The 27,124-nt window shown below is 38.3% G+C and overlaps 1 protein-coding gene across 7 annotated transcripts; it reads right to left on the bottom strand.

Moving 5' to 3' along the window:
• Positions 1-4: 4 nt before the first annotated feature.
• LOC6585413 (syntaxin-binding protein 5) lies at positions 5-26,951 on the bottom strand. 7 transcript variants are annotated; one of them, XM_015160895.3, is made up of 25 exons: positions 23,851-23,942; positions 23,416-23,721; positions 21,102-21,517; positions 20,293-20,390; positions 19,469-19,657; positions 19,266-19,400; positions 18,681-18,744; positions 18,403-18,610; positions 18,262-18,337; positions 17,989-18,143; positions 17,728-17,909; positions 17,155-17,319; positions 16,782-17,090; positions 16,363-16,502; positions 14,635-14,812; positions 9,753-10,620; positions 3,439-3,555; positions 2,657-2,779; positions 2,446-2,565; positions 1,923-2,363; positions 1,369-1,477; positions 1,211-1,297; positions 1,051-1,146; positions 853-977; positions 5-359 (listed from the first exon to the last, which is right to left on the bottom strand). In XM_015160895.3, the coding sequence occupies exons 3-25, from the start codon at positions 21,222-21,224 to the stop codon at positions 103-105; spliced, it is 4,365 nt and encodes a 1,454-aa protein (XP_015016381.1). In that variant the 5' UTR covers positions 21,225-21,517; positions 23,416-23,721; positions 23,851-23,942; the 3' UTR covers positions 5-102. The 7 variants fall into 7 exon arrangements, with proteins under 7 accessions (XP_015016381.1, XP_015016384.1, XP_015016385.1 ...); XM_015160898.3 differs by lacking the exons at positions 23,416-23,721; positions 23,851-23,942 and adding an exon at positions 26,685-26,946; XM_015160899.3 differs by lacking the exons at positions 9,753-10,620; positions 23,416-23,721; positions 23,851-23,942 and adding exons at positions 5,842-6,121; positions 26,685-26,946.
• Between the last annotated feature and the right edge of the window lie 173 nt (positions 26,952-27,124).

Genomic DNA, 27,124 nt, shown 5'->3' with positions numbered 1-27,124 from the left:
AACAGAAATTAAATAAGTGTACTTTACTCGTAATGTAGTAGAAAGTGTTATAAAAGCAATATTACAATAACTGTGGTAGAATTGGCTCCTAAAATAGATATTTTACAACTGATACCACTTTTTGTCTTTATATTTAAGCATTAATTGATGCGCTGTACCGCTGAAATCTTGAGCTGTATTGGCCATACGCTCCGCGCGCTCCTCCAACAAATTCAATTTCTCGCCACGCTCCATCGCCAGCTGATGGGCCCGACTGATCTCCGAGGCGGCCGTCGATGCCCGTTGGCCCAGCTGCTCCAAGTTGGGGCCGGGTATATGACGGGCAACCGAACGATTTGCTTTCCCGCTCTGTTCACCAACTATCGGGGAGAGAGTTCAAGGAACGGGTATTACTACAAAAGATATCCGAGATCTACGCCAATAATTTAGCATTTTCAATGATAATAAGTATGCTTTCCATTCTGAAACTTCAAAGACATATATGGATGTATGTATATAAGAGTGTTTCCAAGATATAGATTCTCTTCCATTTTCGCTCCTCTGTCTTTTTCTGATATAATCATTTCTTATTCTTTTTAGCTGCTCTTCTTGGTCTCAGATTCTCTTTTTATCCCCTACCTTCTGTTCTTTTTCCATGTTTTTCTTCTTGGCTTTGATCTTCTCTCCTATCTCTCTAATCGTTCCCCTTCTCCTCTTATTTTCTCTTTTCTTCTATTCTCTCTTGTCTTCTCAACTGAACTCTTACATATAATAAAAATTATCTTCTTCTTTCTATCCTCTTTCTATCTTCGCTTCTCTCCATTGCATCTCATTCATTCCTACTATATATATTTATATTTATCTATTACTTACACAACTCTTCGCGATCCAAAAGTTTGGCTCCACCGCCAAATAGACCCTTAAAGAAACCCTCCTTCGGCTGTTCGGGCATTTCGTGTACCGTATATAAATCACCCATCATCTCCAAAATAAATTGACTGTATGAAAAGATACAGATAGATGAATACATTATAGATGATATAGATGTTCTTAATCTCAATTGGCTCTTACCAAAATTCCGATGATATCGTGAATTTCTGAATTTCGGTGGGCGATGCCATGTACAATCCATGACCTTTATGACTAAAGCAAAAGATTTTTGATATTCTGCAATGGATGTGAAGAATCCGATTAAAATATGCCCCATATAGAGATCGTTTTGTCAGCTTACTGAGTTGTATCTTCATGAACAATGATCTGTTGACCCCATATCGAAAGCATTGGATCCACAATTCCCTGTTTACATTTGGTTTGAAAACTGGAGAGATATAGAAAAATTTTACATCAAATCAAATGTGAAAAATATTTCGAATAGACTTTGACACGCACCTTAAGTCCATAAGCGGTAAGAAATCAGTATCCAATAACAGTTTTAGACTAGGAAGACTATGTACCATTAGATGGCCATTCGAAAGATAGGTTGCTAAGCAAGAGCCATCTATGGGGGATGGATATTGAATTAATAACCTGATTTGTGAAGGAAATCAATAAATACCCTTGCAAATACATCAACAAGGCCTACACAGGTATCGATATATGGCTTATCGATTTGCAAAATAGATAATCATTTGATTACAAAAAATGTAGATATAGTTATATCTGAGGGAATAATTAGGGCATATCGAGTTTTTTTCTGCACTATAAAGGTTTCGATTTTTGCTTATCGATTACGGATTACGGAAATAATCGATAATCGATGGCAATTCAATTGATCATACTGAGTCTATAGTCTACTAGTATGTTAATTTACAAAGCCTATCGATAAATGCTTTTGATTTGTTGCTGTAAGAAACGATATCGGTCGTAAAGATGGAGCATATCGATAAGTTTGCCTTGTTGCTTTTGCAAGGGTATGTACAGTTGTTGCTTTTCATTTTCTGAACCTTTCATCGTGATAGTTTCTGCCTTGACTGCGAAATCCATTTCCGATAATTGTATGCGATTAATGCAGCACTGATTGGCCACATCAAAGACCTTTGTCTGCTTTTCGCTAGCGATAACTATATATTGTCGATCGGTGAGTGTTTCCAGCCCGGTGCTAACGCTGCCGCTGATGCCGCTGCTGCTGGCGCTGCTGCTGCTGATGCCGCCGCCGCTGCCGCCGACACCGGCGCCGCCACCGCCCGTTGCACTGCCGCTGCCACTGCTACCTGTTGCGCCTGCCCCACTCGCCGCTGATGCAGCGCCTCCAGCACCACCAGCCGCTGTGCTGCCCGCTGCAGCTGCGCTACCAGCACCGCCAGCAACCGAAGTGTTTGATATTGTATTGGCAGTTGTTGGTGTAAATGTGGGGCTGGTGCGGCTGCTGCTCTTAGTGGGCGTGCCTAAATGGAGTAGACGGAAACAAACAAACAGCGATATATATCGATTGTTAAGCCGACTCATTCGATTTTCGTTAACAGTTACGATCTTTCTTATCCCGATTCTCGTCGCGCCAAGGCTCAAATGTATAGGGTATGATCGAGCCATACGAGTCTAAAAAAGACATGGAAGTTATGGAACCTTTGAGTCGTACCACGGGTCCACCTAAACAAAACCAAAGCTATTAGATTTATCTACGTAGAAAGAGACAGAGAGACAGGGTGTCTGACTGAAAGGGGGCTACACTATAGCTTACCGTTTATTGTAACCAACACTGGCTGCGATTTGCGCACATCGCGCTCCGGCATTGTTATGAACAATGTCAATATTGAACCGAAACTAGTTCCAATCCATAAAGTAGGAACAAGTGTCAAAATATCTGAAAAGCAAATCAAAGAGATATTCGATATATATAACGATGCGAAAGAGTCTACGAATTATGCGTTGACGCAATTTCATTGATAAATATCGATAACATTGCTGATCTTGATTACTCGATTATGATCGATATTTATTGATATGTAAGAATTTGTATATTAATAATTCCTTATTAATTTGAATTTATAGATCTATGCATTTGGCTGTAATTGTGCTCAAAATGTTCGATTGATCAATTGCGCGTTATCGATTACAATCGATATTCACTGTTCAAATTAAGTGAAGCTTACTTTACATATACTTTACAGTTCTGGAATTATGCATAGGACTTTGTATAATTATCGATATATGTTGCACACTAATCTGTTGGAGTTAAATAATTGTTTATCGAACATATATTATCGGCATATAAGGTTGGGAATTCGATAGCATTTTAATGGATTTTGAATTATATATATATCGATAAAAGATATTCGATAAATAATTGACAAGTCACAATCTATATTTATCGATTAACATTTCACATTATTTTTAAATAAACGCTTTCTTTCTAGTGCATATGTATTTCTATAGGGTAGTTTGATTTCCCTCTAAAGTATGCTATATAAATAGAGATTTACCTCGATGGAAATAGAGAACTTTGGATAGATTTCGACTTACCATTGCGTTTTGCATAACTCTCGATAAAAGCTAAACAGGTAACAGATTCAGAGGAAGACATATCAATGCTCGACATTGATGACGATCTGGATCTCGAGAAGGTGCCATCTAATTTATCTGCAAGTCAGTTTTAGTATGAGGAAACAAATCGATTAATTCAATAAATTAATGCAAATATACATAGATATATACATGTATACATATACATATATATAAGTATATGTATATATATATACGTATGTGTATATCGATTATTAGATAACGGTACAGCAAAGAGAGTGGCAAACGATTACAAAATACAAATTTTTTTATATAGAGAATTTTTCGGAATTTATAAAGAATGAGGCAGAAATAGAGAAAGAGAAAGATATATAGAGAGAGAAATAGACAAAGAAAGAGTGAGATTGAGAGAGAAGAGGAAAGAAAGACAGAGAGAGAGAGAGAGAGAGTAAAAGCGGCGGGCGGTAGTAGGCATAACTTTTGCATAATAATTATTTTATTTAATGAATTTATTAATTCTTCTTTTGATTTTTTACTAAAGAAAATCTATTTCTTTTAATTTTTGATTTTAATTCTTTTTTTTTTTTTTTTTAATTTAATATATTTTTTTGCTGCACTATTTTCGCTAGGCTGCTATTTATTGTTGTTCTTGTTCTATCTATATATGTATGTGTGAGTGTGTGTGTGTGTGTGAATGAGTATATAATATGTGTCTGTGTTTGGGCCAATCATCGAAAGTCCTCAAATACAATCGCATGTGTGCATTTAGTGTGTCTGTGTGGGTGTGCCAATACATTCGTGTATGTGTGTGTGTGAACTATGCAAAAATACTTTTGCCAATGCAAAATTAGCTGAGCTTTTGTTGCAGTTAGTTGTTGCTGTTGCAGTCTTATAAGTTTTTTTTCTTTTCTTATTAGTTGCTAATTGGAAGCGTGCACAAATACCGAGAGCGAACGAGCGAGCGAGACAGAGTGTTTTGTGAACAAATACATAAACATATTTTGAGTAAGACAGAGCGAGAGTATAAACAGAGTAAGAGAACTAGAGATAGAGAGAGAGAGAAATAGAGAGAGAGTAAGAGAGAGAGAGAGAGAGAGCGAGCGAGCGAGCGAGCGAGCGAACGAACGAGCGGTAGAGTGTGGAGCGAGCGAGCGAGTCAGACAAAGTCGTAAGAGTTGTATACAAATATATATATTTTTGAATTTCTTATATTTTTAATAATATTATTAATTTTATTTTTATTTTTGTTTCATGTTTCTGTTGTTGTTTTTGTTTCAGTTTTTGTTGTTGTTGTGAGCGAAAGTGACGAAAAATGTGGGCGAATCAAAGGCGACATTCCTAGCAAACCCCTCCCTTTGCAGGAAATAATAATATTAACCATTGCAGTCGCTGCCATCGCTACAGTCGCTGCCATCACTAGCGCAGCAAGCAAAAAATAAAGAAAACAAAACAAAGGCATGGTAATCAAGACAAAAAGGAAATTACAAGATGGCCGCTGTAAGCGGTGGCGCCTGGCAAATGGACACAGAAGACAATAGTGTGCATGTATGTGAGACAGAGACATAGAGAGAGAGAGAGAGAGAGAGAGAGAGAAGAGAGGCAAACCACAGGCAACGTGCTGCTGAGTGTGCGTATATATGTATGTGTGTTGTGTGCGTGTGCGTGTGCGTGTCAGTGCATGTGCGTGTGCCCATGTGTTAAGTTAGTGTTACAATGTTATATAGTTTGTGTTATACAAACAACTGTTTTGCATAAGTGTAGCACACAGATACATATACATATATCTATATACATATATATATATATATATATATATATATATATATATATATATATATATGGATATATATGGAGACAGAAAGGGAGAGAGAGAGAGAGTGTGTGATAGACAGAGAGCAATGCTTGTTGTGGTGCAAATATGTTGTTGCTTGTTCTTGTTCTTGTTGTTGTTGTTGTTGTTTATTGTTGTTGTTGTTGCTGTTGTAGTGGTTGTTATTGTTGGAGTAGTAGTTGTTGTTGTTGTTTGGTGCTCTGTTGTGCTCCCACCTTGTGATTTGGACTTTTTTAGGGACTCGTACGATGTCACCGACTGCTGTTGCTGTATAACAGATGTTTGATGCTGATGCGGATGCTGATATTGTTGCTGTTGCTGTAGTTGTTGCGCACCTGATGCACCAGCATAAGCACCTGCCTCGCCATTATCTGCATCAAATGAAGCCAACAATTGTTGCAGATATTGTTGTTGTTGCTGTTGTTGTTGTTGCTGCTGATGATGCTGATCAACGCCGCTGCCGCTGCCACCGCCGCCGCCGCCGCTGCCGCTGCCGCCGCCACCCGCACCTGATAGGCCACCACCACTACCAATACCACCAACACCAACACCGCCACTAGCAACACCCGCACCTGCATCGTCCGCACCATAAACGCCAGACGCCGACGTCGACGCTGCAGCTGCAGCCGCAGCGTTTGCTGACGACGACGTCGACGCGGACAGAGGATCGCCCATTGTCTGCTGTTGCTGCTGCTGTTGCTGCTGCTGTAGCTGCTGCTGTTGCTGCTGCTGCTGCTGCTGTTGTTGCTGTAGCTGCTGCTGCTGCTGTTGCTGCTGCTGCTGTAGCTGCTGCTGCTGCTGCTGCGCTGGACTGGCGCTTGCATTAGCGTTCGCATTGGCTCCGCCGTTGATCTGGTCAATTGTAAATAAACAATAATAAGGGAGGGGAGAGAGAGATACACACAGAGAGAAGGAGAGAAAGAGAGAGATAAATGCACTAAATGATTGAATGGAGCAACATATCAATTGTACAATTTGTTGTTCATCTTCTTCTTCTTCTTTTCTTTTTTGTTGGTTCTTGTGCGAGCACGTGTGCATATATATATATATGTACATATATATAGATACATATATATGTGTATGTGTGTGTGCCGTGTGTGTATGTGGCGTGGGTGTGTGTGTGTGACGAATAGCATACTTTGTTTTGCTTGTGTTGGAAGTGTCAGGAAGGGGAAGGGTCGCATGAAACAACGATAAACTTAACAAATGCATAACGAGTGTGTGTGAGAGTGAGTGTGTGAGTAAGAGAAAGACAGAGAGAGCGAGAGCGAAAGAGTGCATATGTATGTAAATGAGAGACACAGTGTAGTTAACAATTAACAGTAATAATGTCCATTGCGTTTTCGCATTGTGTGTCAGGCAAACAGAAAAAACAAACAAACAAAATGCGTGTGTGGGTGTGACAGAAAAAGCAGTTGCTGAGGTGAACAGTGTTGGTAAATGAACAACGTTGGCATTTATCAAAGTGTGAAAAGTGTTCGGTTAAGCAGTGTGATGAGTGCAAATTAATGGAGAACGAAACAACAAATCACAACACAGAGTGTGAGTGAAACAGAGAGAGAGAGATAGAGAAAAGGAGACCGCAACAGCGACTGCCATGGAACTAAACAAAGTATATATATGTATATATGCATATATAAATATTTACCTTATATATACATATATTTATATATAGATAAAGTATATAAATGAGGCAGATCTGAACGAGAACGTTAATTATATAGATAACTAGTTAAATACAGAAACATTATGTAAAGAGGCAAGAATATAAGCAGCTGTAAATGTGGGTGTTTTTGTGTAAATGTTATCGATCGAAATTTATCGATTATATGATGATATACATATTAAGCTTATTAATTTATTAAAAAAAAAATTGTATTATTTTGGTGTTTTGATTTTTACAGTGTTCGTGTAAGCAAACAAAGCAACGGTATAAGCGTTGCAAGCGATTTATTTTTATTGTTTTTATCGATAAACATAACGGAAAGCATAAGAAGCCAAAGAACTAACACAAAAAGTAAAAACTAAACTGAAATCGTTTATAAAGCTAGTCAATAACTCAATTATGAACAAATTGGATAGTTATCGATCAACTATCGCAGCTTCAACAGAGACAAAGGCAATGACAGATCCAAATATTTATAGAGAGAGAAAGAAACGCTTCAGACAGACATTGAGTGAATCAACCAACCAAAAACAAACAATCAAACAAAACACATACATACAAACATACATATATACACACACACATATGAGGTAGTTATCGATAAACGATTGCTGCTGCAAATATAGTCATCGATAGAGATATTATTGAGTTGTTGGCGGTTTGGTGGATCGGGCTGGCCGGCGGTATCGCGGTTGTCACCACATATACATACAAAACATCTATTGGGACGATGGTACTTAATGGTATTTCTTTTTTTTATGATAATCGTAATGCGGATGAGGGCGATGGGCGGTATTTATGGTATTTATGAAACTTACACATAACAAACGTGTAACGTACAACACTCACTAACAACCCATTAAAAATTTGTTGATTTTCATTTTTATGTATATGGTATTTTTGGTATTTTTTATTTGCACAGTGCATACACAGAGGATTTTCTTTAACGAGGTGAATTACACTTAGTGGTTTTGTGTAGTTGGTATTTTTTTTTTGGTATTTTCTTGGTTTATTTTAATTTTTTACAACAGTTATGCATACTATATAAACATTATTTGATATTAGATATGTATATCAACACATACATACATAGACACATATGTATACATATATACAAAGTATATATATATATAAAGAGAGAGAGAGAGAGAGAATTAAAGAGAAAGAGAGAGAGAGACAAAGTATTTTTTTGTTTGTTTTTAAACAGAATTTTAGAACATTTTTATATATTTTCTATTGGTTAATTTTAATGTTATATTTTTTTGTTTTTTTTTTTTTTTTGTTTGTTTCGAGATTTGTTTTTGCCGCCGTTTTGTAAGCCATTGCAGGGTTCGAGGTATGTGAGCGAGCGGAGGGAACGGCAAGGACAGAGAGAGAGAGAGAGAAGGGTGGGGTGGGGGCGGGTGCGGTCTTTCGCACTACTGAGCTAAGATCACAATACATACATACATTGACAGATATGTATATATGTAATTGCTCATATATATGTGTATGTGTTTATGTGTGTATGTGTTGCTTGTTCTGTCATTGTGCTAATTCTGCCTCTGCTTTATCAACATCATCTCTTCTTCTTCCTCAGCTGCAAACTACATACATATGTAAAAGTTGTTAACTTTATGTGTGTGTGTGTTTGTGTGTGCGTGAATTGTGCATTTGTGTGATGTTGTTGTTGTTGTTGTTGTTAGAATGAATTACCAAAGAACTTCCATACAATCACATAAAGGCAGTTATATTGCAGCTCTTCTGCATCCGTTGCCTAGTTTCAGGAGAAAGAAGCATATAGATAAGAATTTCAATTTTCATTTTTCATTTTTTGTTTTGTTTGTTGCTTTTGAAATTTGATTTGCATTGTTGTTGCTGCTGTTGCTGTTGTTGATTGGTGCTATTATTATTATTGTTGTTTTCATTATTATCATAGTCATTATTACATTATAATTATAATTGTTGTAGTAGTAGTAGTTGTTGTTGTTGTAGCTATTGAAAACAAAGAAACTCTACGAAATTTTGTCGCTATACAAAATGCAATTCGTAAAATCAAAACAAATTTGAAGCAGCCCCATTTCATTTCATTTACAGTTACGCTCTCTAATTTGACTGAGGAATTAACGGGGTGTGAGGGAGACGGGTAGACTGGGCTCAGCTTGCTTGCATTACTAAAACAAAAATCTACGGCTTGCATACGATATAACATACAAAAGCCAGCAAAGAGTAAGTGTGAGAGAGACAGAAAGAGGTTGGGAGAGAGAGTTAAATCAGCTAAAGAGAGGGGGGTATGGGTGGGTTATTATTGTTGTTGTTCTTGCTATTTATTGGTCTAAATACGCCCTAATTAATACACACGCACAAAACAATGCACCGCAATGCATGGCAGGCAGCATGGTAAATCAGCAGCACCAGGCAGCCAGCACTGTGTATGTGTGAGTTGTGGATGCGTATGCGTGTGGCTGTGTATGTGTGTGAGAGTGAGAGATTTTTGTCAAATTTACTTTCGATTTCGATCTTCGCCTTTGACTCTCTCGCGTTCGCTCTCACTAAACTGCAACTGCTACAACTACAACTATGCGCCTTGACGCTCACACGCTCACGCTCTCTGTTGTTGCTGGGACGGTAGAGGAGGAGAGAAGGGCAGGGGAATAGTGGAGAGTGGAGAGATTGGAATTAAAACATATGGAGTCAGACCGCTTGCGCCTGTATTACGCTCTCGCTTTCAGTACACTTACGCACTCTGCACATTGCAGTTGTGGGTCGATGAAGGGGTAGGTGGGTGGTTGGTAAGAGTTTTGCTATTTTTAGAAGCATTTACACACGCATACTTACGTATCTTTTTGGTTAGACTGCCGCTCATCATTGGCGACACATCGTTCTTATTGGCCCGCCCAGCGCCAGCTCCGATGCCAATGGCGCCCGCGCGCTGCTCTCTCGGCTGATATTTGATGTTCGGCACCGAGAGCAGGCGCTGATCGCGCGACTTCTCTTTGAACTTTTGCCGTGTCGGCTTCAATGGCGGCTGCTGCTGTAGCTGTTGCTGTCCTTGTTGCGCCTCGCTCAATGGCAAATTATTGGGCCTCTCGCCGCTCTCGGGCGGCTGCTCAAAATCGACACGCTTCTGCGGCGGCGTCGCAGTCGGCGTCACAGCCGGCGCATCGCCTGTATCACAATTGAGCATTGCACTGGCCGCTGCCAGGCCGACATCCTCTTCACGGCACTCGAGCGCCTCAACTGGCAGATCCTCGGCGCCTTCGGGCGAACTCTCTTTGGTCGCATAGAATATGGAGGAGCTGTTCCGCATGGACTCCAGCTCCGTATTGACATTGGGGCTGCCGCCCCCGATTTTCATATTGACTTTTGATAATTGACGCTTCAAATTGAACGTTTTCCATGACATCGACTTGCGGCGATCCTGCAGCTCTTTGGGTGCCACGCCCACCTCATCACGCTGCGGACTTTTGGCCGCGGCCAGCGCTCCAGCCGTCACTGCGCTGGCATTGCTCATTAGCGACTCTTTTGTGCTGTTGATAACATCGGCCACGCCCAGCGGTGATGTGGGCCGTGAGCTTGTGTCGCCCGTTGCTGCCGACGCGGGCGTAGCGGCCGACGTCGATGCCGTTGTTGCTGACAGCGCTGCTTCATTCGCCTCGGGTATGAACTCAATCGACGGACTGTCCGGGCTGGTCGTATCGTTCAGCTATATTTGCATATATATATACACACACATACATACATATATATACACATACATATACATTTACATATATATGTATATATACATATACGTATGCATATACATTAGGAGAGGGATGGAAGGCGGGCGCAATGCCACAAGTTTTAATAAAGTTTCGACTAAGCAGGGAGACGCGTACGTAACAGGGGCATTTCGCATATCCGAGAAACCAAAAGCAAAGCCAAGAAAATAAAGGAATACAAAAAACCAACAAGAAGAACATGAAGAATTGGAAGAGCGAAAACTACTTAGAAGAAGATGAGGAAGCAGCAGCAGCGGCAGCCGACAAAAAATTGTGCAAAGTTTGTTTGTGCGAATTCTTCAAATATCCGATATTAGAATAGGAATAGAGAATCTTTTCTTTTTTGCGTTTTCCAATACTGAAAGCTTTTAATGGCATATCTATATATAATTTCGAACTTTTATACGCAGCATATTTAACTGTTACCTGTATCATAGCATACTAACTTACAATATTGAACTGTTATACAAGTACGTTCCGAAACTGTTATACGTAGATCATGATATCTGACTGTTATATGATATATGATGTGGTATTCAACTTCTAAATATTGTATATCCGCCTAACTCTTATATTGACATATTTCATGGTATACATCTTACTGTTATACTTAGACACAATATAGCTTGCTGTCATTCAAAAGCTTATCAGTCTACTATATTTGTATGAATCCTACAAAACTGTTGTAACTGTTCGTTAAATATATGTGAAATATAACAGCTATATTTATATCAAATCGTACATAACTAATAACTGTTATACATGTGTATAACACCTATCTAACTGTTATATGCATATTGTCAAACATGGCAAACACTTATATCAAATCGTATATAGCTGTCAACTGTTATACACGTGTATAACACCTATCTATATATATATCTATTCATATCTATTTTATAGATAACATTAATGACTGCTCTATACATACAATACTCAACTGCTATATGTATGTACATAGGTAACTGTTATACATTTTCTATATTGTTGTTATATCAATTGTTATATGTAAATGAATAGCCTTTCCAAATTATCTAAGTACCAAATTGGAAACAAAAATATAATTCACAGATAATGAAAAACTTTGCAACTGCTGCTCGCTTTGCTTTTTCTTCTATTTCTTCCTCTTCTATATAGTCTTTCCGTTTTATTCCTCTCTTCTGCTCTTTGTCATAGGTTTTTTATCATCTCTTTATGCTTTACTTTAAAGGCGCTTAGAACTTTTATATTTTTACTTTTTATATATAGAATTATTAAATGTTGTTCATATGGGGTATATATATATATATAATCAGATAAAATAGGGGAATACCGAATTTACAGAGACATATACATATATGCATGTACATATTTATAATATACACACAATCATAAATACATGTGTATGTATGTCCTACAAAGTATACGAATTCATAGCTGTTAACTGTTAGACGAAACGTATAACAGATCTAACACGCTCACACACATACAGTCAACTATGTATGAATTCGCATACATTGCATTAACACTCATATATTTATATGCATATATTTATATATATATATCTATATGTTCATCAATCAGTTATCTATCGATTATCAATCAATGGTCAATTATATATGTATAACAGTTAACATAGATTATTATATTGTGGTTTCACATGGTTTCATTTTCAAATTTAGTTTAGGTTATTTAGTTTAGTTCGGGATTTTAGTTTAGTTTTAGGTTGGGTTTAGGTTTAGGTTAGTTTTTAATGGATAGGCGGAAATGTTACATCATGATGTATAGCAGTTAAAAATATAGATACATATACATATACATATAAATATATATATATATATATATGTTTATGTATATGTCTATGCATATGTATATAGTGTGATGTAAGGTCTCAAAGTTAATGCAAACAAAAACCAATAAAAAAAAAAAATCAAACAAAAATCACTAACACACATACATATACATACACTAAAGGAACGCACATCAATCAACCAATCAATCAATCAAAGAAACCGTGTCTGATTTATACAGTTACAACTAGAGACACAGAGAGAGAAAGAGAGAGGGGTAGTGTGTGAGAGAGAGAGAGAGAGAGAGAGCGACAGAGAGGTAAAGACACAAAGAGAGAGAGAGAGAGAGAGAGAGAGAGAGAGGCACACGCACACACACACAATATACAAATCAATCAATGATGGAACGTGGCAAGATGCGAGCAGGGTGAATGGTGACAGCGTCTGTGTGTGTCTGTGTCTCTGCGTGTGTGTGTGTGGTAACAATCAATAAAATAATCCAATCAATCAATCAGTGTCAATCAATGCAACGTGCAAAGTACAAATTTATAAAAGTATTTCCATACACACGCACACAGAATTCCTATACGTTTCCATTTGATTTACAATCAAAACCAATCAATCAATCTATCAATCATTTATGATTTACCATGCTGACAATTTGTGCGCTTTATTAAAAAAATTATTTAGTTTCAGGGCAAAATCAATACAGTTTTCTTTATATAGTATATATTTATACATATATACATATGGTATATATATGGAGAGAGAGAGAGAGAGAGAGAGACAGAGATATATAGGAGTTAGAGAGCGTAAAGGAGAGACAGAGAGAGAGCGCATACTAATGCCTGTAGTATCAAAAGTTTTGAAATATTCTTTTGCGCAACTGAAAGCTAGACTAGGCATACGCAAAAATTAATACTAGAAAAATACTAGCAAAAATATTGAATAGGTTTAGCTTTAAATGCTTAAAAAATAATTTAAAAAAAAAGCACTAAGCATAGAAATTGAGAGAGAGATAGAGATACACAGAGACAGAGAGAGAGCGAGAGCGAGTATATATATGTATATAAATATATATATATATAGATATATATAAATCAGTCGGCTAAGCCGATTTATGAAACTAAGAAACTAAGGAAACGAAATATAAATAGAGTTTAATTTGCAAATATATAAATATATATTTATATTTATATATATGTATATAAAGAACTAGATATAAAATATACTAAATAAAATGCTACTATAATATTTAATACGAATTTGTAGAGGCTACTAAAATAATTTAGCTATAAATATATAAACCATATACATATATACCATATATATGTATATCGTACATATATATATATATATATGGTATATAGTATATATGTATATATAGTATATAAAAAAAAAACTAATATATATCAATATGTACTTTTAGCTATAATGTAAATACTTTTAAAAATATTGCTTGCATATATGTGTGTGTAGTATTTTTTTTATTTTATTTTTTATTTTTGTATTTTGTACTAAAAATGAGGGGAGCAAACTCAAAGGAAGTGTGTAAGTGTATGTAGTGTATATGTATTGAGTAAATTTTTGTTTATATTAAATAAAAAAAGTACTTCAATCAAAATGCCAGACAAATGCAAATTTTGTTTGGTCTATTTTTGAGTATTTTAGCTTAATTTAACTGTTAAATGAAAAAGTTGTTAAATGCGTTTTCTACAATTGTTAATCAATCAATCAATCCATCAATTTAGGTGTTAAATATTAAATGTGTTAAGTTTAGTATAAATTCATAAATGTTATTGTAATTTGTTATTGTCAAATACATCAATCAATCAATCAATCAATGGCATATTCGAGCGCTATTTGTCTAACACTTGATGCGCGTGTGTCAATGTGTGTGTGTGTGTGTGTGTGTGAGTCATTGTATTAGTGTCATTTGATTGAAGGCGGCAACATTAGCATTAATCATTATTAACATCAATCAATCATGATCAATCATCAACATCATCATCATCAGTATTAGCGTTAACAATCATGACCAATCGATGATGATTAATAATCATTAATAATCATATTAACTATTAGCATCATCATCATCATCATCATCATTGTCATCATCATCAACGTCATCATCGTCAATCGTTATCAATCATATTTGTATACGTGATCAATCAATCAATCACTTACCTGATCAGAACTGGGCGAACGGCTTTGCTCCTCTTTGCTTTCAATGCGTTTTGGACTTTTTGGTGTTCGCGAATAAGGATCGTGTGCGCCATACAGATCGGGACATGCAACACTCAATAGGCAAATTTTTTGGATTATATCAATTATGACAAGTCCATATTCGGTACCATAAGCCATTCTAAAAACAGAAAAAAGAAAAGAACACGCCATCATGTCAACAAAAACAGCGGCATCCAGCAAAACCAACCAAAATGAACCCATAATCAACAACAAAAGAGAACAGAAAAGAAATACTAACGAGTGAACCAAAAATCGATATTGATATATACCTACTATAGATCACGCTCATACACACACACATACGCACTAAAGTCCGGTTTTATTATGCCGAATGCTTGACTGCCTAAGACTAACTATAACGAGTAGCGAGTAGCGAGTAACAAATAACGAGTGCCTAATCCTTCTACCTGGCAATTGTTGCAACTGGCCGCCATTGCAAAAGCATTAAGCCAAAGAGCAGCTCCCTTCAACGACTAACGAGTGCCGAGTGACGAGTAACGAGTAGCTAGTAGCTAGTAGCGAGTAGCGAGTAGAGTATAGCTAGTTGCGAGTTACGAGCAGCTGCTTGCACTTGCTTTACTTGTGAGCGGCTTCCTAACACTAACGTGTGACAAGTGACGAGTGACAATTAGCGAGCACCAAGTAACGAGACGCGTTCTAGTTTAATAACTATATGAAATTGAACGCTATGCTATTTCTGACAAAGTAAAGTCTTTAATGTGTAACAAGTAAAAAATAACGAGTAGAAAGTAGCGAGTAACGAGTAACTGATCAGACGTGTTCTAATTTAATAACTATAAGAAATTTATTGCAATGCAAGAAAAGTCGCTAATGTCTAGCAAGTAAGGAACTCGTTATTCCTCGTAGCGAGTAGCGAGCAACGAATAGCTTCTTGTACTTGCACCCGACGGCAGTTACGACTAATCCCTCTTGGTAAAAATTCAATCGAGTGACTTACTTCTGGAAGTGAGATTATCAAAGTAACGAGTAGATAGTAACGAGTAGCTTACTATTAAAACTTGTACCTCGTTTTAACATTGGAAACTGGCATAAAAGAATAAGAAATATAAGAGAAACTTACGCCAACGAGTAGCGAGTAGTAAATAACGAGTAGCTTAGCTAGTTTGGTCAAGTATGACGTATGCATAGCGAGTAACGAGTAGCTGCTGGCACTCGCTCTAGCTGGCAACTACTGAGAACAAAAACCAAATCAAAAGCAAAAGACAAACGCACGCTAACTAAGTAACGAGTAGCTGCTGGCACTCGCTCTAGCTCTAGCTCTAGCTGGCAACTGGTTGCAACTACACAACGCAAAATGGCAAACGAACAGAGTTAAGCGGGTGCGCGCGGGGTAGGCTCTCGTTGCGTCCAAAACTGTGGCGAGTGGGGAATTTAGTAGGGCTTTACTTGGTTTTTATTTATTTTTGTCTATGGGCTCTAAGTACTTCAGGCGCTTTGTTTTTTTTTTTTTTTTTCAGAGAACTTCATGCACAATTTACGAATACAAACTACGAATACTGCACTAAAATAGATTTTTTTTTTTTTTTGTTATATATTTTGTTGTCCGCGTGTGTGTGTATGTGTGAGAGAGAGAGATAGTGTGTATGTGTGTGTTGTATGGCAGGACACTGTATGACTTGGGGGGTAGATAACGAGAGTGCTACTTACAGTCCATAGCTAGAGTTGATGCACAACGATGTCACCTGTACGGTGCGACGATTGGGACCCGTTGTTAGACAAACCAATTGGGATTGAAAGCCCGGCGGCTTCCGCTGAGCACCAAAGCGCACCTTCAGCGTGCACTCCGTCTGCAAGAGAGTGAAAGAGAGAGAGAGAGAGAAAAGAAATGATAAGTAATGTTAAGAAACCCATATTATAGTAAGAGTAAATACTAAGTAATACTAAGTAGTAGTAGATATATATAGATAACATAGATAACATAAAGAAAAGTTTTAGCTTGTGCAGCTAAACTAACAATTTCTATTGTTATCGATAAATATCGATTTGTAGTTTAGCCTCTTTAACTACTTCCTCATATGTATTTATACATAATATTCCTTGATAATCAATCCAGCATTGATACGCACCTTATCCGAATCACTCGATTCGGTCTTCTGCACCTGATGTCCAGTGAGAAAATCGCATTCCGGACTGGTGCCATAGATGTCATCAAAATTCTCATAGAGTATTGGTATCTCCAGCACCAGCACCTCCGATGTGGATTCGACCTTGCGAAACTTGAACAACATTACCTGGCCCATCGCGCCGGCGACGCAGAGTCGCCGCGACTCCGAGCATAAAAATATCAAATGCACTGCCAATGGATTATCGCTATCCGAGTGGCTAACATGACGCGGCTTCTCGAATATTTTCGCCGTCTTCAATTTGTACAAAATCTGCGTGCGGGCAAAAAACGTGATTTACAGCATATCTCTAGCGTTATAGAGCAACATTGCTTACCTGGAGTGTGCCAGCGCCAGAGTCCCAGAACTTAAGTGACCCATCCTGATGGCCAGTGATGACAATTTCCGAATAACTGCACGAGGCTGGCGACCATTCGCCACCCGAAATGGGCCATTCGCGCTCCGAGAAGCCTGTCTTTTTACTTGTCGTTGTGCGACCAACCTAAGTGAGAGTGAGAGAGAGACAGAGAGAGAGAGAGGGGGAAGAAAAGAGACAAAGGCAAACAATTAGTGATTTGGCTATGGGTCACAAGCTCTATTTAAATGCAATAAACATTGCTCATTGAATGAAATCCCAAATGCAGATTAAATTTTGTATCCTCATGTCAAAGCTCATGTTAAGCTTGAGTGGGTTTGGCCACTGCATGCAAAAACTCAAAGGAATGTGAGAGCAATACTTTTATCCTGATGTTAAGTCTTATGTCAGCTAATAATCAATAAAAGTAATATAACTACAGCATATTTATGCTCGTTGGCTAGTCTAAAACTAATCCTCATGTCAAATTGCATGTTATTTAAAGTTCATTTATTTTACTTATAATTCCCCAGTTTTAACTAGCTGAATACTTACAGAATAGAAAGCAGGAACCAAATCCGATGGGCAATCGGTTAAATATGTGCAACATGTAACAGGTGATTCGTGTAAGTCCATTGGATAAGGCGATTCAAAACATGGAAAACCGGGCGTTAATAAGTCTATTAATACTAAGTCATATTGAAGCAACACAGCTATCGCATATGGTTCCTGGGTTTCTGTATAGACCAAAAGACAGAGATGGAAAGAGAATTATAGAAATTGAATTACAGCAACTTCATTCAATTGTTAACGAACCGCAGGGCCAAGGATTCTCGCAGAGGGTAATGAAATCGCAAACGGCATGCTCCATTTCCAAAACGGTTGTGGTCTTGCCCACCATAACTGTGATGCAATTCGACTTTGAGCCCTTCTCCGATGGCATGCCGCCAGAGAAAATTGTAAAGGTTTCGCTGCGAAAGAATAAAAGCGACAAAAAGAGAAATGAAAATGAAAGTCATCACAGTGAAAGAGAGAGCGGTATGGGAGTGAGCGGTATGAGGAAGAGAGATAAGTGGTTTTGTGACTTACCCAGTTGTGCTTGACTTGAGGTCAACTTTATAAATCGGTTTACATTTTTCCGCATTGCCATCCTTGTTGATTTTCGCTGCATCATCGGGCAATCGAGTCAATTAATCAAATGCTTGGCAAACGTATTTCCTTTTCACTTACCATGCGGACAAACTTGAGACTGGGGTTTCGGCTGCGCCTTGGTCGGCCACGAGCAAATCGATCCGTCCGTATGTGAGGATACAAAGTATTTGCCCTCGTAATGCCAGGCCAACGATTTAACCGCCTCCGCTGCTTGCCATCGAAACTCAGCGGCCTTCGCCTTCAGATCCCACAACACAAGCAGCCCACACTCAAATGCAATAAGCAACTGTCATTGATATGGGATTAATCGATCGATTAGTTGCCAATTCGAATCGTACTAAATTTATAGCACTCACCTTGTTTGCATCCAATGGATTATCACATAACGCAATCACAGCACCTGGATGACTAGTTCTAACCCTGCAAATATTTACAAAAATGTGTAAGATATTTTAATAACATGTTAAAGTTATTGAGCTCTTTTTATCTACAGAGACTTAACATGTTGCTGATAAGAGATGTAAACTTATCATGGGGCAATTACCATAGCTTTAATAGCAGACTGTTAATTTTAACAGAATACTGTATATAAAAGGGGAATGCTAAGGATCTGTAAACTTAACATAGCCTTTACAGCACGCTGATAATTTTAACTGAATACTGTAAATAACAGTGTATGCTAAGCAGCTGTAAACTTAACATAGCTTTAACAGTGTATGCTAAGCAACTGTAAACATAACATAGAGCTGTGAACATAACTGTTTGTACTGAATGCTGTATGTAACAGTCTATGTAAGCTTAACAGTAAACCTGTAAACTTAACATAAGCTGTCAACTTAACTTAAAATGTTACGATTTCAGAGAGAAATAGGTTGCTGATCAGCAACTTTACAGAGCCTAGACAGAGGCCCTTAACAGCAAGGGGCAATGTTAATACTTACACTTCAATTGCTTTATTCCAGTTAATAATATATCCACTAAGTGCAAATGTATCTATGTGAACGACGTGTATGTTACCCTTCTCGGTGCCCACGTACAGCCATTTGCTGCCCACGGGCAAGTGTATGCAAGTGACACTGAAAGAATCAGATTGAAATATATTTGTAGATATATATGATGTTGGTTGGGTATGATTGAGACTTACTGCTCGCGCTGAAATTTGAGACTCTGCACAATGCGCGGCGTCTTTTGGCGTATGTTCCACAAGTGTATTGTATCGTCGGCTGTGACCGTCACCAAAGCGCCCTCGTTCACCAGAAACTGGGCGAAGAGGACGGCGCATTCCGATTCACCTTCATGTTTGGCATGCGCATCGACGCAAGGTCGGCCCAAGCTATGCACAGAGGAAGAAAATCACACAAACGTTAGCCAATCAAGTAGAATTTAATTGAATTTTCCCAGTTCATAATGGAATCAAGTCAATTATGCATGGAGCTTTGTAACAGCCAAGTTCATTACAGTGCTGCCATATGGCTACAATTCAATTGAACCAGCTATATATAAGCCGCAGCCAACTTAATGCGGTCACTCTACACAAATAGCACTCTAGTGAAGCCGAAGCTACGAGAGAAAGCAGCTAAATATAGTTTCTAATCATATTCATATTCTGTTTCAAATTGTCATTCGATAGACTATTTCATCTGCAGGCGCAGCCAACTTAATGCGATGCAGTGCTGCCAGATATTTACAACTTTAAGCCGCAGCCAACATAATTCAAATCATCTTAAAGAAAGCTATTTCTATGTGCATCTTAAGGTGATTTCTAGGTATTATACCTCTCATAATTCATAAAGAACTTAATTCTGTTCCAAGTGTTGCCAGACCACGTAGATAATGTCTAATAAAAATGCTAGAGCATATAGGAATATTGGCAGACCGTTATAATGCAATTAATGAGTAAATTAAGCTCGAGTTTACTGTAACTGGACTAGTTGTAATCACGATATATCGATCTATTATATAACTTACATGCGTATATAGCCGGATTTATCACCAATCGCTAATAGTTTTTGTACTGGATCAAAGGCAAAGGATGTGGGTGAATATGGAAAGCCATGGCGAAAGGTCTGCAAAAACGGAGATAGAATTACAAAATATAGACGAATGTCGAGAAATATTGAATATATAATATATAAATATACATATTTGGGTTAGGTTGCTTATTGAACAGTTCTGTTATAGCCGCGTGTGTCTTATGATAGACTTTATAAAATACAACTACCAAATAAAACATCCGCTGGCTACAACAGACGTCAATTGTTTTCATAGTCGATCACTGGGGTTTACATATGCAGTTTATGTATCGTATATATGTTATGTTATATGTTATATATAGATATTGTATAGCTTTCCATTTATGCATTCTCTTATCTAACTTAAATTCTATCTATCATACTTCATACTATCTATCATACTTCATCTACCATTTTTACCCTTTAAACTCCTATCATATATTTTATATCTTCCATACTCAAACTTTCTATATATGTTTTAAAATCCTATACTTAATTTTCTATCTACCATATTTCATCTTTCTATCCATCTTCGCTCTATCTTTTATCTCCTATGCACTATTTACTATATTTGATCTTTTACTTTCTGTTTTGTAATCTTTATCATTGATATTTAATATCATTTATCTTACATAGCTTCCTCTTGGATACCCTTTGTCTTTTGATATTAAAAGTAGATAATATACAAATATAACATACATAACACATATACACAATGCAATCATTATTTTCATCCAGTTTCATCTTTGTCGTCTTCTCACTTACTTTTTTCAATGTAAAATGCTCGGGCTTTAATTGTTCGAGTATCTCCTGCTCCTGGCGTATGGCTTGTGGCTGTACGGTTTGTCGAAATCCATCCAGAACTCCTTTGAATGTGAACTTTTTCATTTTTGTAACATGAGTCGTCCTGCTGCTAAAGCCGATCTGAAGGTTGCTTCAAAAGGTTATCTAAAAAGGGGGCACAGCTTCTTTCTGCTGCTGCTTTATTCTTCTACTTCTTCTTTAGCTTTATCTTTTTTTCTTGGGATAATGATTTTCTTGTTGTTTCTTTTAACACCGTTGCAATAATAGTTTCTTGTGTTCTGCTTCTTTTTTTGTCTTTTAGATTATTTCTGGGTTTTTTTTTGTTGATTTTTGTTGTTTGGGAAGTGAAACTAGGTTAGCAATAGTCGAATTGAGAGCTGCAATTATCAAAGAGTGGGAGATGGGCAAAAACAAAAGGGAGAGAGAGAGAGAGAGAGAAATGCATTAGTTGAAAAAGTTTTGTTGCATGTGGCTTTAATGGCTGATGTCTAACAGTTTGATGATGCAATAGCAAAAACTACACACACACACACACACACACCTCACAGACACACTTGCTAAACCATCGAATGGTATCGTTAGCATGGCTTTCAGTATACATTTGCTTAGCGTATAAAAACTATAGCCCACTTTTGGGCGCAAACCCATCAAAATGCAATTTTCATGCAAAGTAAATAATGTTGTTTGCCGATATCAATGCTAGTTTTATGACCGCTTTGTAAATAACGGAACATGTTGATTTTACTTAGATTTTTATTGGATTTTCTGCAAATAATGTTAAATACAATATGATTACAAATATATGTCTGTATATAAAAATCGGATTCGTTTATACACATACAATGTTTGCATATATATATTTACATAAATCTGAATAATATATCTATACACATGCATACATACATAATGTATAAATATTTATTCATTGCTGTTTAGGAATATCATCAAATTTATCTCAAACGTTCCATCAATTCATTTGCATCAAAATGTTCTATCGATATTTTGTGGAATAACAATCACGTTAACGACGGCTTTGTCGCCTGGACTTAGCTTGTGGGGCGATGATAAATTAATTGACGGCACAACAAGCCGCGCTCAAGTACCATCTTCATTTTTAATGCAATGGCCGTTGAAAAGGTGCTCGCTATAAAACGAGCAGCGCTGCTTATGCTTGTGCTTTTGCCTGCGAGTGCGAGCGAAATAGAACTAAAGAAATGGCAATGAGGGATGGTAATGAGCTTTGTATGCCTCTGCGGAGCTCTATACGAATGTGCGAGTGTGCGTGCACGTGTGTGTGTGTGTGTGTGCAAATGCGATGTGGCTGTGGGCAGTGTCAAGAGTCAAATGTTAAATGGATATAATTGAAAATCGCTGTTGCCACATTTTGTTGCACAACACTCACACACAGACCTATGGCAACATACATACGTACGCGCATACATATATATAGATGCTCAGTATATGGGTTATATTTGTATATATGTATCAATGCCTGTGTATAGCTGTGGGTATATATTGTTTTATATATATGTGTGTATGTATGTATTTGCACTTATTTTTGGGATGGCACTCAAATCGATTTTTCGCACACTCATCGCACGGCGACGTCGTCGTCGACGTCCACAACGCTGCCAGTTTGTTTTTGTTTTTTTTTTTATTTGCAATTGTTTACGCTTTGTCAAACAAATAATCACACATGCACGTATACATACATACACTGTTTGCATGTGTGTGTGTGTGTATTTAGCTGGGTCGCCAGGACAAACGAGCGCGCAACAGTAAAAAGTGAAAAGCGAATCGCTGGCATACTTTAAATTTAATTTGCACAAACAAAAAGGCATAGGCACACACATACACACACATAGAAGGAACCTGGACTCATGCAGTGAGCAACAACAATAGCACACACATACACACATACATATACGGCGCCTGACCGACGACAACGAGCCGTTTCTCTATGTGTATGAGTGTGTGTGCTGCCTAATGATGATTAAAATACCATCGCTTGTTGTTGGTTGTGTAAACAGCAGTGCTTGGCGCTGGGAGGCTGAGCACACAAGTCACACTCTCTCACTCGCTCCTCTGCCTCTGCACTCCCCCCCTCACTCGTTCGCTTCTCTCTTCTTTTCTAGCATACATACACTTGTGTGTGTGTGCACGTATAGATAACCTCGATTTACAGATTTTTTCACACATACACACACACACATGCTGTACGTCTTTCATCTTTTTTTCTGTGTTCCTTCCTTTTTATGCGCTTGTTGCTACTCACTTGAATTTACTCTACATTTTTATTTATATTTATTTCTTTTGTACTCTTGGCGCCTTATGCCCGCAGCCGTGTCCGTTTCGCTCCTGTCGTTTTTTTTTTTTTTAATATTTTTGCAAATAGCAGCAACTCACACCAAATAGAAAAACTTAAAACCAACAAAAAAAGGGAAAAATAACTTTAACGGTAAATTGTTCAATAGTTGAAATGTGGGCTTTCAACAATTACAGCTGCATTTGGTGTTTCGAGAGACGATTTCAGTATATTCGATAGGCATTTGTTAATGCATATTTTAAAGTATTTTTCGCACTAATAACAAAAATATGTGTATCAATTGATTTTTCACTAGAAAAACACACACACGCACGCACGCACACACACACACAAAGACGAGACAACGGCACAAAAAAAAAAAAAAAAAAAAAAGAAATCACACACAGTGAAGAAAAACGTAGACGGAGTCAAAGTCGAAGTCGGACACACACGGGGATATGTAAGACGAGAAAAATGCTGCTGGTTAGCTGGTTAAATGGCAACTGGAGCTGCTGCTTCTGCTACTGCTGTTGCTGCTGCTGCTGCTGCTGAAGCTGAGGCTCGTTGCCGAGTGGCGTCGCTGTCGTCGTGTTTGTAAAGGCATTTTTTGCACCTTGTTTGGCGCACGCGAGGACACAGTGAGAGAGCGTTCGCTCGTCAACCCTGAAAGCAAATGCTCTCCAATGCTTACGTTCTCTCCCACTCTCCATCATCCGCAACACAGCAGCACAGCAGTACCGCCTGGCACGCGCGTTCGCCCACTCTAACACATACACTCTCCAACTCTCCCATCATCTTAACTCTCCCTCGTGCTGCTGTTTGCTTTGTTTAGGCATGCAAGAAAAGGAATGAATAAAAAAACGTTTACTGTTGCATAGCTCGAGGCGCTAAGGGCTCTGACGGTTCGAATTTTCACAGTTAGCTGTTGTTGCTGCATTTATTGCTTATCGCAAATACAACAAATAAGCAAAAGATTTACCAATTTTCACACACTCGTCTTCGTAGGTTCGTGTGAGCGCGTGTGTGTGTGAGTAGAGTGCTCGTAGTAGGTGAGCATTGCGCATGCTTACGCTAAGAGGCGCCCCATCGTGTCCTGGCTGGAGGACGATGTGTCGCACACAATGCGAATCGTGGTGAAACCGTTTTTGCGCGCGCGGTCACATGACACGAGGCCAACACATACACACACACAACATACACACGCAAATCTGTTGAGGTAGCAAGCAAAAAGCAAACAACCCCCCACCCTCGCTTTGAGCCTGGGAAATAGGCTTTGATTTTGTTTAAATTATATATGAGCGTGTTTTGCTTTCGCTACCATATTTCCCACAAACACAAGCACACACACACGCACACCTGTCTGTATCTGATGTGCACATGAATATATGTATATACATATAGAAAATTTAAAGACGATTACGTTTGCGAAACATTTGTGTAGAAGGAAACGTTGCACGTTATTTGGCCAAAAGGAAAGTCTAAACTGAACATCCGCGTTGTGCTCAACACTTTTACTGCTGCTGCTTCGGCTGCTGCTGCTGCCTCTGCTGCTGTCTTAGTACCGCGCAGTTTGAACGCGTATGTACATATTATGCTAGAGAGGAGTGCGTGACACGTGCACGTGAGTACAAATACATATATGCTCAAACTTTTAAGTTTAAAACCAAATGCAAACTATTCAATTAATTGATTAACTAATTATTATAAATCTATATTGTATTAAATACTAAATAAAACACTATTTGTATTAAATATGTATATGGTTTAAATACTATTTGAGTCCATACAAACTTGTCGAAAATATCAGCAAGCAAACAGAAAACTTTTTTGCAAATATTTCATTGTAGAATTTCATATCTATATTTTTGTATAAATAAACACGTTCTCAAAAATTAATATTCCAACAAATAAAATACATAAATACTTCAATTTTCGTGTTCTCATTGCTGAAAAATGCGATACACGCCCATCTCTATAAGCATACAAACACACATACATACACAGGGGCACGCATACAGACAAAGCTGGTCAGCTTGGTAGCAGTTATGCAAAGCAGCGTCGCTTTGCTGCGCGTCGCGTCGCTTTAGGGTTGCCGCACAGCAGAGCTTTGATTTGCGTCCGCCCCAACTCTAGGCCTAGTGCGCGATTTGGGCCAAGCGGCAATCCTGAAGCCATGGCCTGGAATCGATACTTGTTGTCCTCACACACACACAGACACACGCATACCCATACACTCTATCACACAGGAACAAAGGAACACACATCAAAAATTTAATCAACTCAAATGTAAATACGCACACACACACACGCACGGACTTAATAGCACAAAAATTTGCATTGAAATTGTTATGAGTTATGCCGTTAAACGTGCTCTCCGTACTACGACGCTCTCCCATTTAACAGCTAGCCAGGGCGGCCATATTAATAACAACTCTCCCACTCGCACACACACACACGTATGTATGCCATAGTATGTATACACTCGACCCATTAACACACAGAAAAGTATGCAATAAAAAATGGCCAAGCTCTTGCGTCATATGCCCAGGAATCATCTTGAAATCATGTTTGCAAATACACATATACACACACTCAAACAAATACACACTGGCAAACACAATTTATCATCCCAATAAGAAACTTGTTGGGCTGGCACGCGCGAGTCAACCACCAGCAGCAGCAGCAGAATTCGCAGTCGCAGTCGCAGTCGCTGCCGCCGTCACCATCGCCGTCTGTTGATAGCAATATGAGGGCGCCATAAACAACAAATGTGGTGGTGGCGGGGCGGACCCATCAGCCCAACCATCGCCACCGCAACCTCCATTGTTTGCATGAGTGTGTGAGTGAGAGAGATTACAAAAGACTTTCATCATTTCAGATTAAGTGATTCATTGGTCAGCTAAATAGGTTTTATGATGCTGCTCCTAATGACGGTGACGCTGACGCTGACGTTGACGACGCAGCTGCTGCACAAGCACAGAGCACACTCACTAACGACAAGCATGTTGTCATTTTTATCAGCATATGCATGTACACCTATACATACATGCACACTTATATATATGCATGAGTATTGTACAATTTGCACAACAGACGAGAACAGAAGGAAAAAAACAAACAGTCACAAAAAAGAGTAAAGCGCTGACGCTGCAAACATAACATCATCAGCCAACAACAACAACGTAAAAATTCCATTTCACAAAAATTCAATCAGCCACCCCCACAGTATATGCGCCCACCTGTTTCATTGCGTTTGGCACTGCGTTGATATACATATATGCATAGATATATGTGTATTTGTATTGACACTTGCACGCGTGGCCAATTTGTTAATGCATTGCGTCGCAATTGTTACTACGCGTATTGCAATTTTCGCACCTGGACTTCAACGCGCACAACTTTTTCACTTATTTGCTTGAAGTTTCTTTGACTACATGTATTTCTCCTAGCTGGAATCGTCTCGTGTGAAGCTACTTCATCAAACTGAGCAGCAAGTAAACAAACGTAATTTGCGCAATGTGAATTGTAAGCGTTAACAGCATCGTAAGTTGTTAAAGCACCGCTGTTAACGCAAATCGGAGCCAGTTTAATGCTGTAATTGCTAATCGTAACGCGAAATGCGTAACGTTTGCAGAGAGACGTACAGCAACGCAATATGCTGCTCACTTTAACGCGAAAA

This window comes from Drosophila mojavensis, unplaced genomic scaffold, assembly GCF_018153725.1.
Source record: "Drosophila mojavensis isolate 15081-1352.22 unplaced genomic scaffold, ASM1815372v1 contig_136, whole genome shotgun sequence".
NCBI lineage: Eukaryota > Metazoa > Arthropoda > Insecta > Diptera > Drosophilidae > Drosophila > Drosophila mojavensis.
This window is presented reverse-complemented; position numbering and strand designations above follow the sequence as displayed.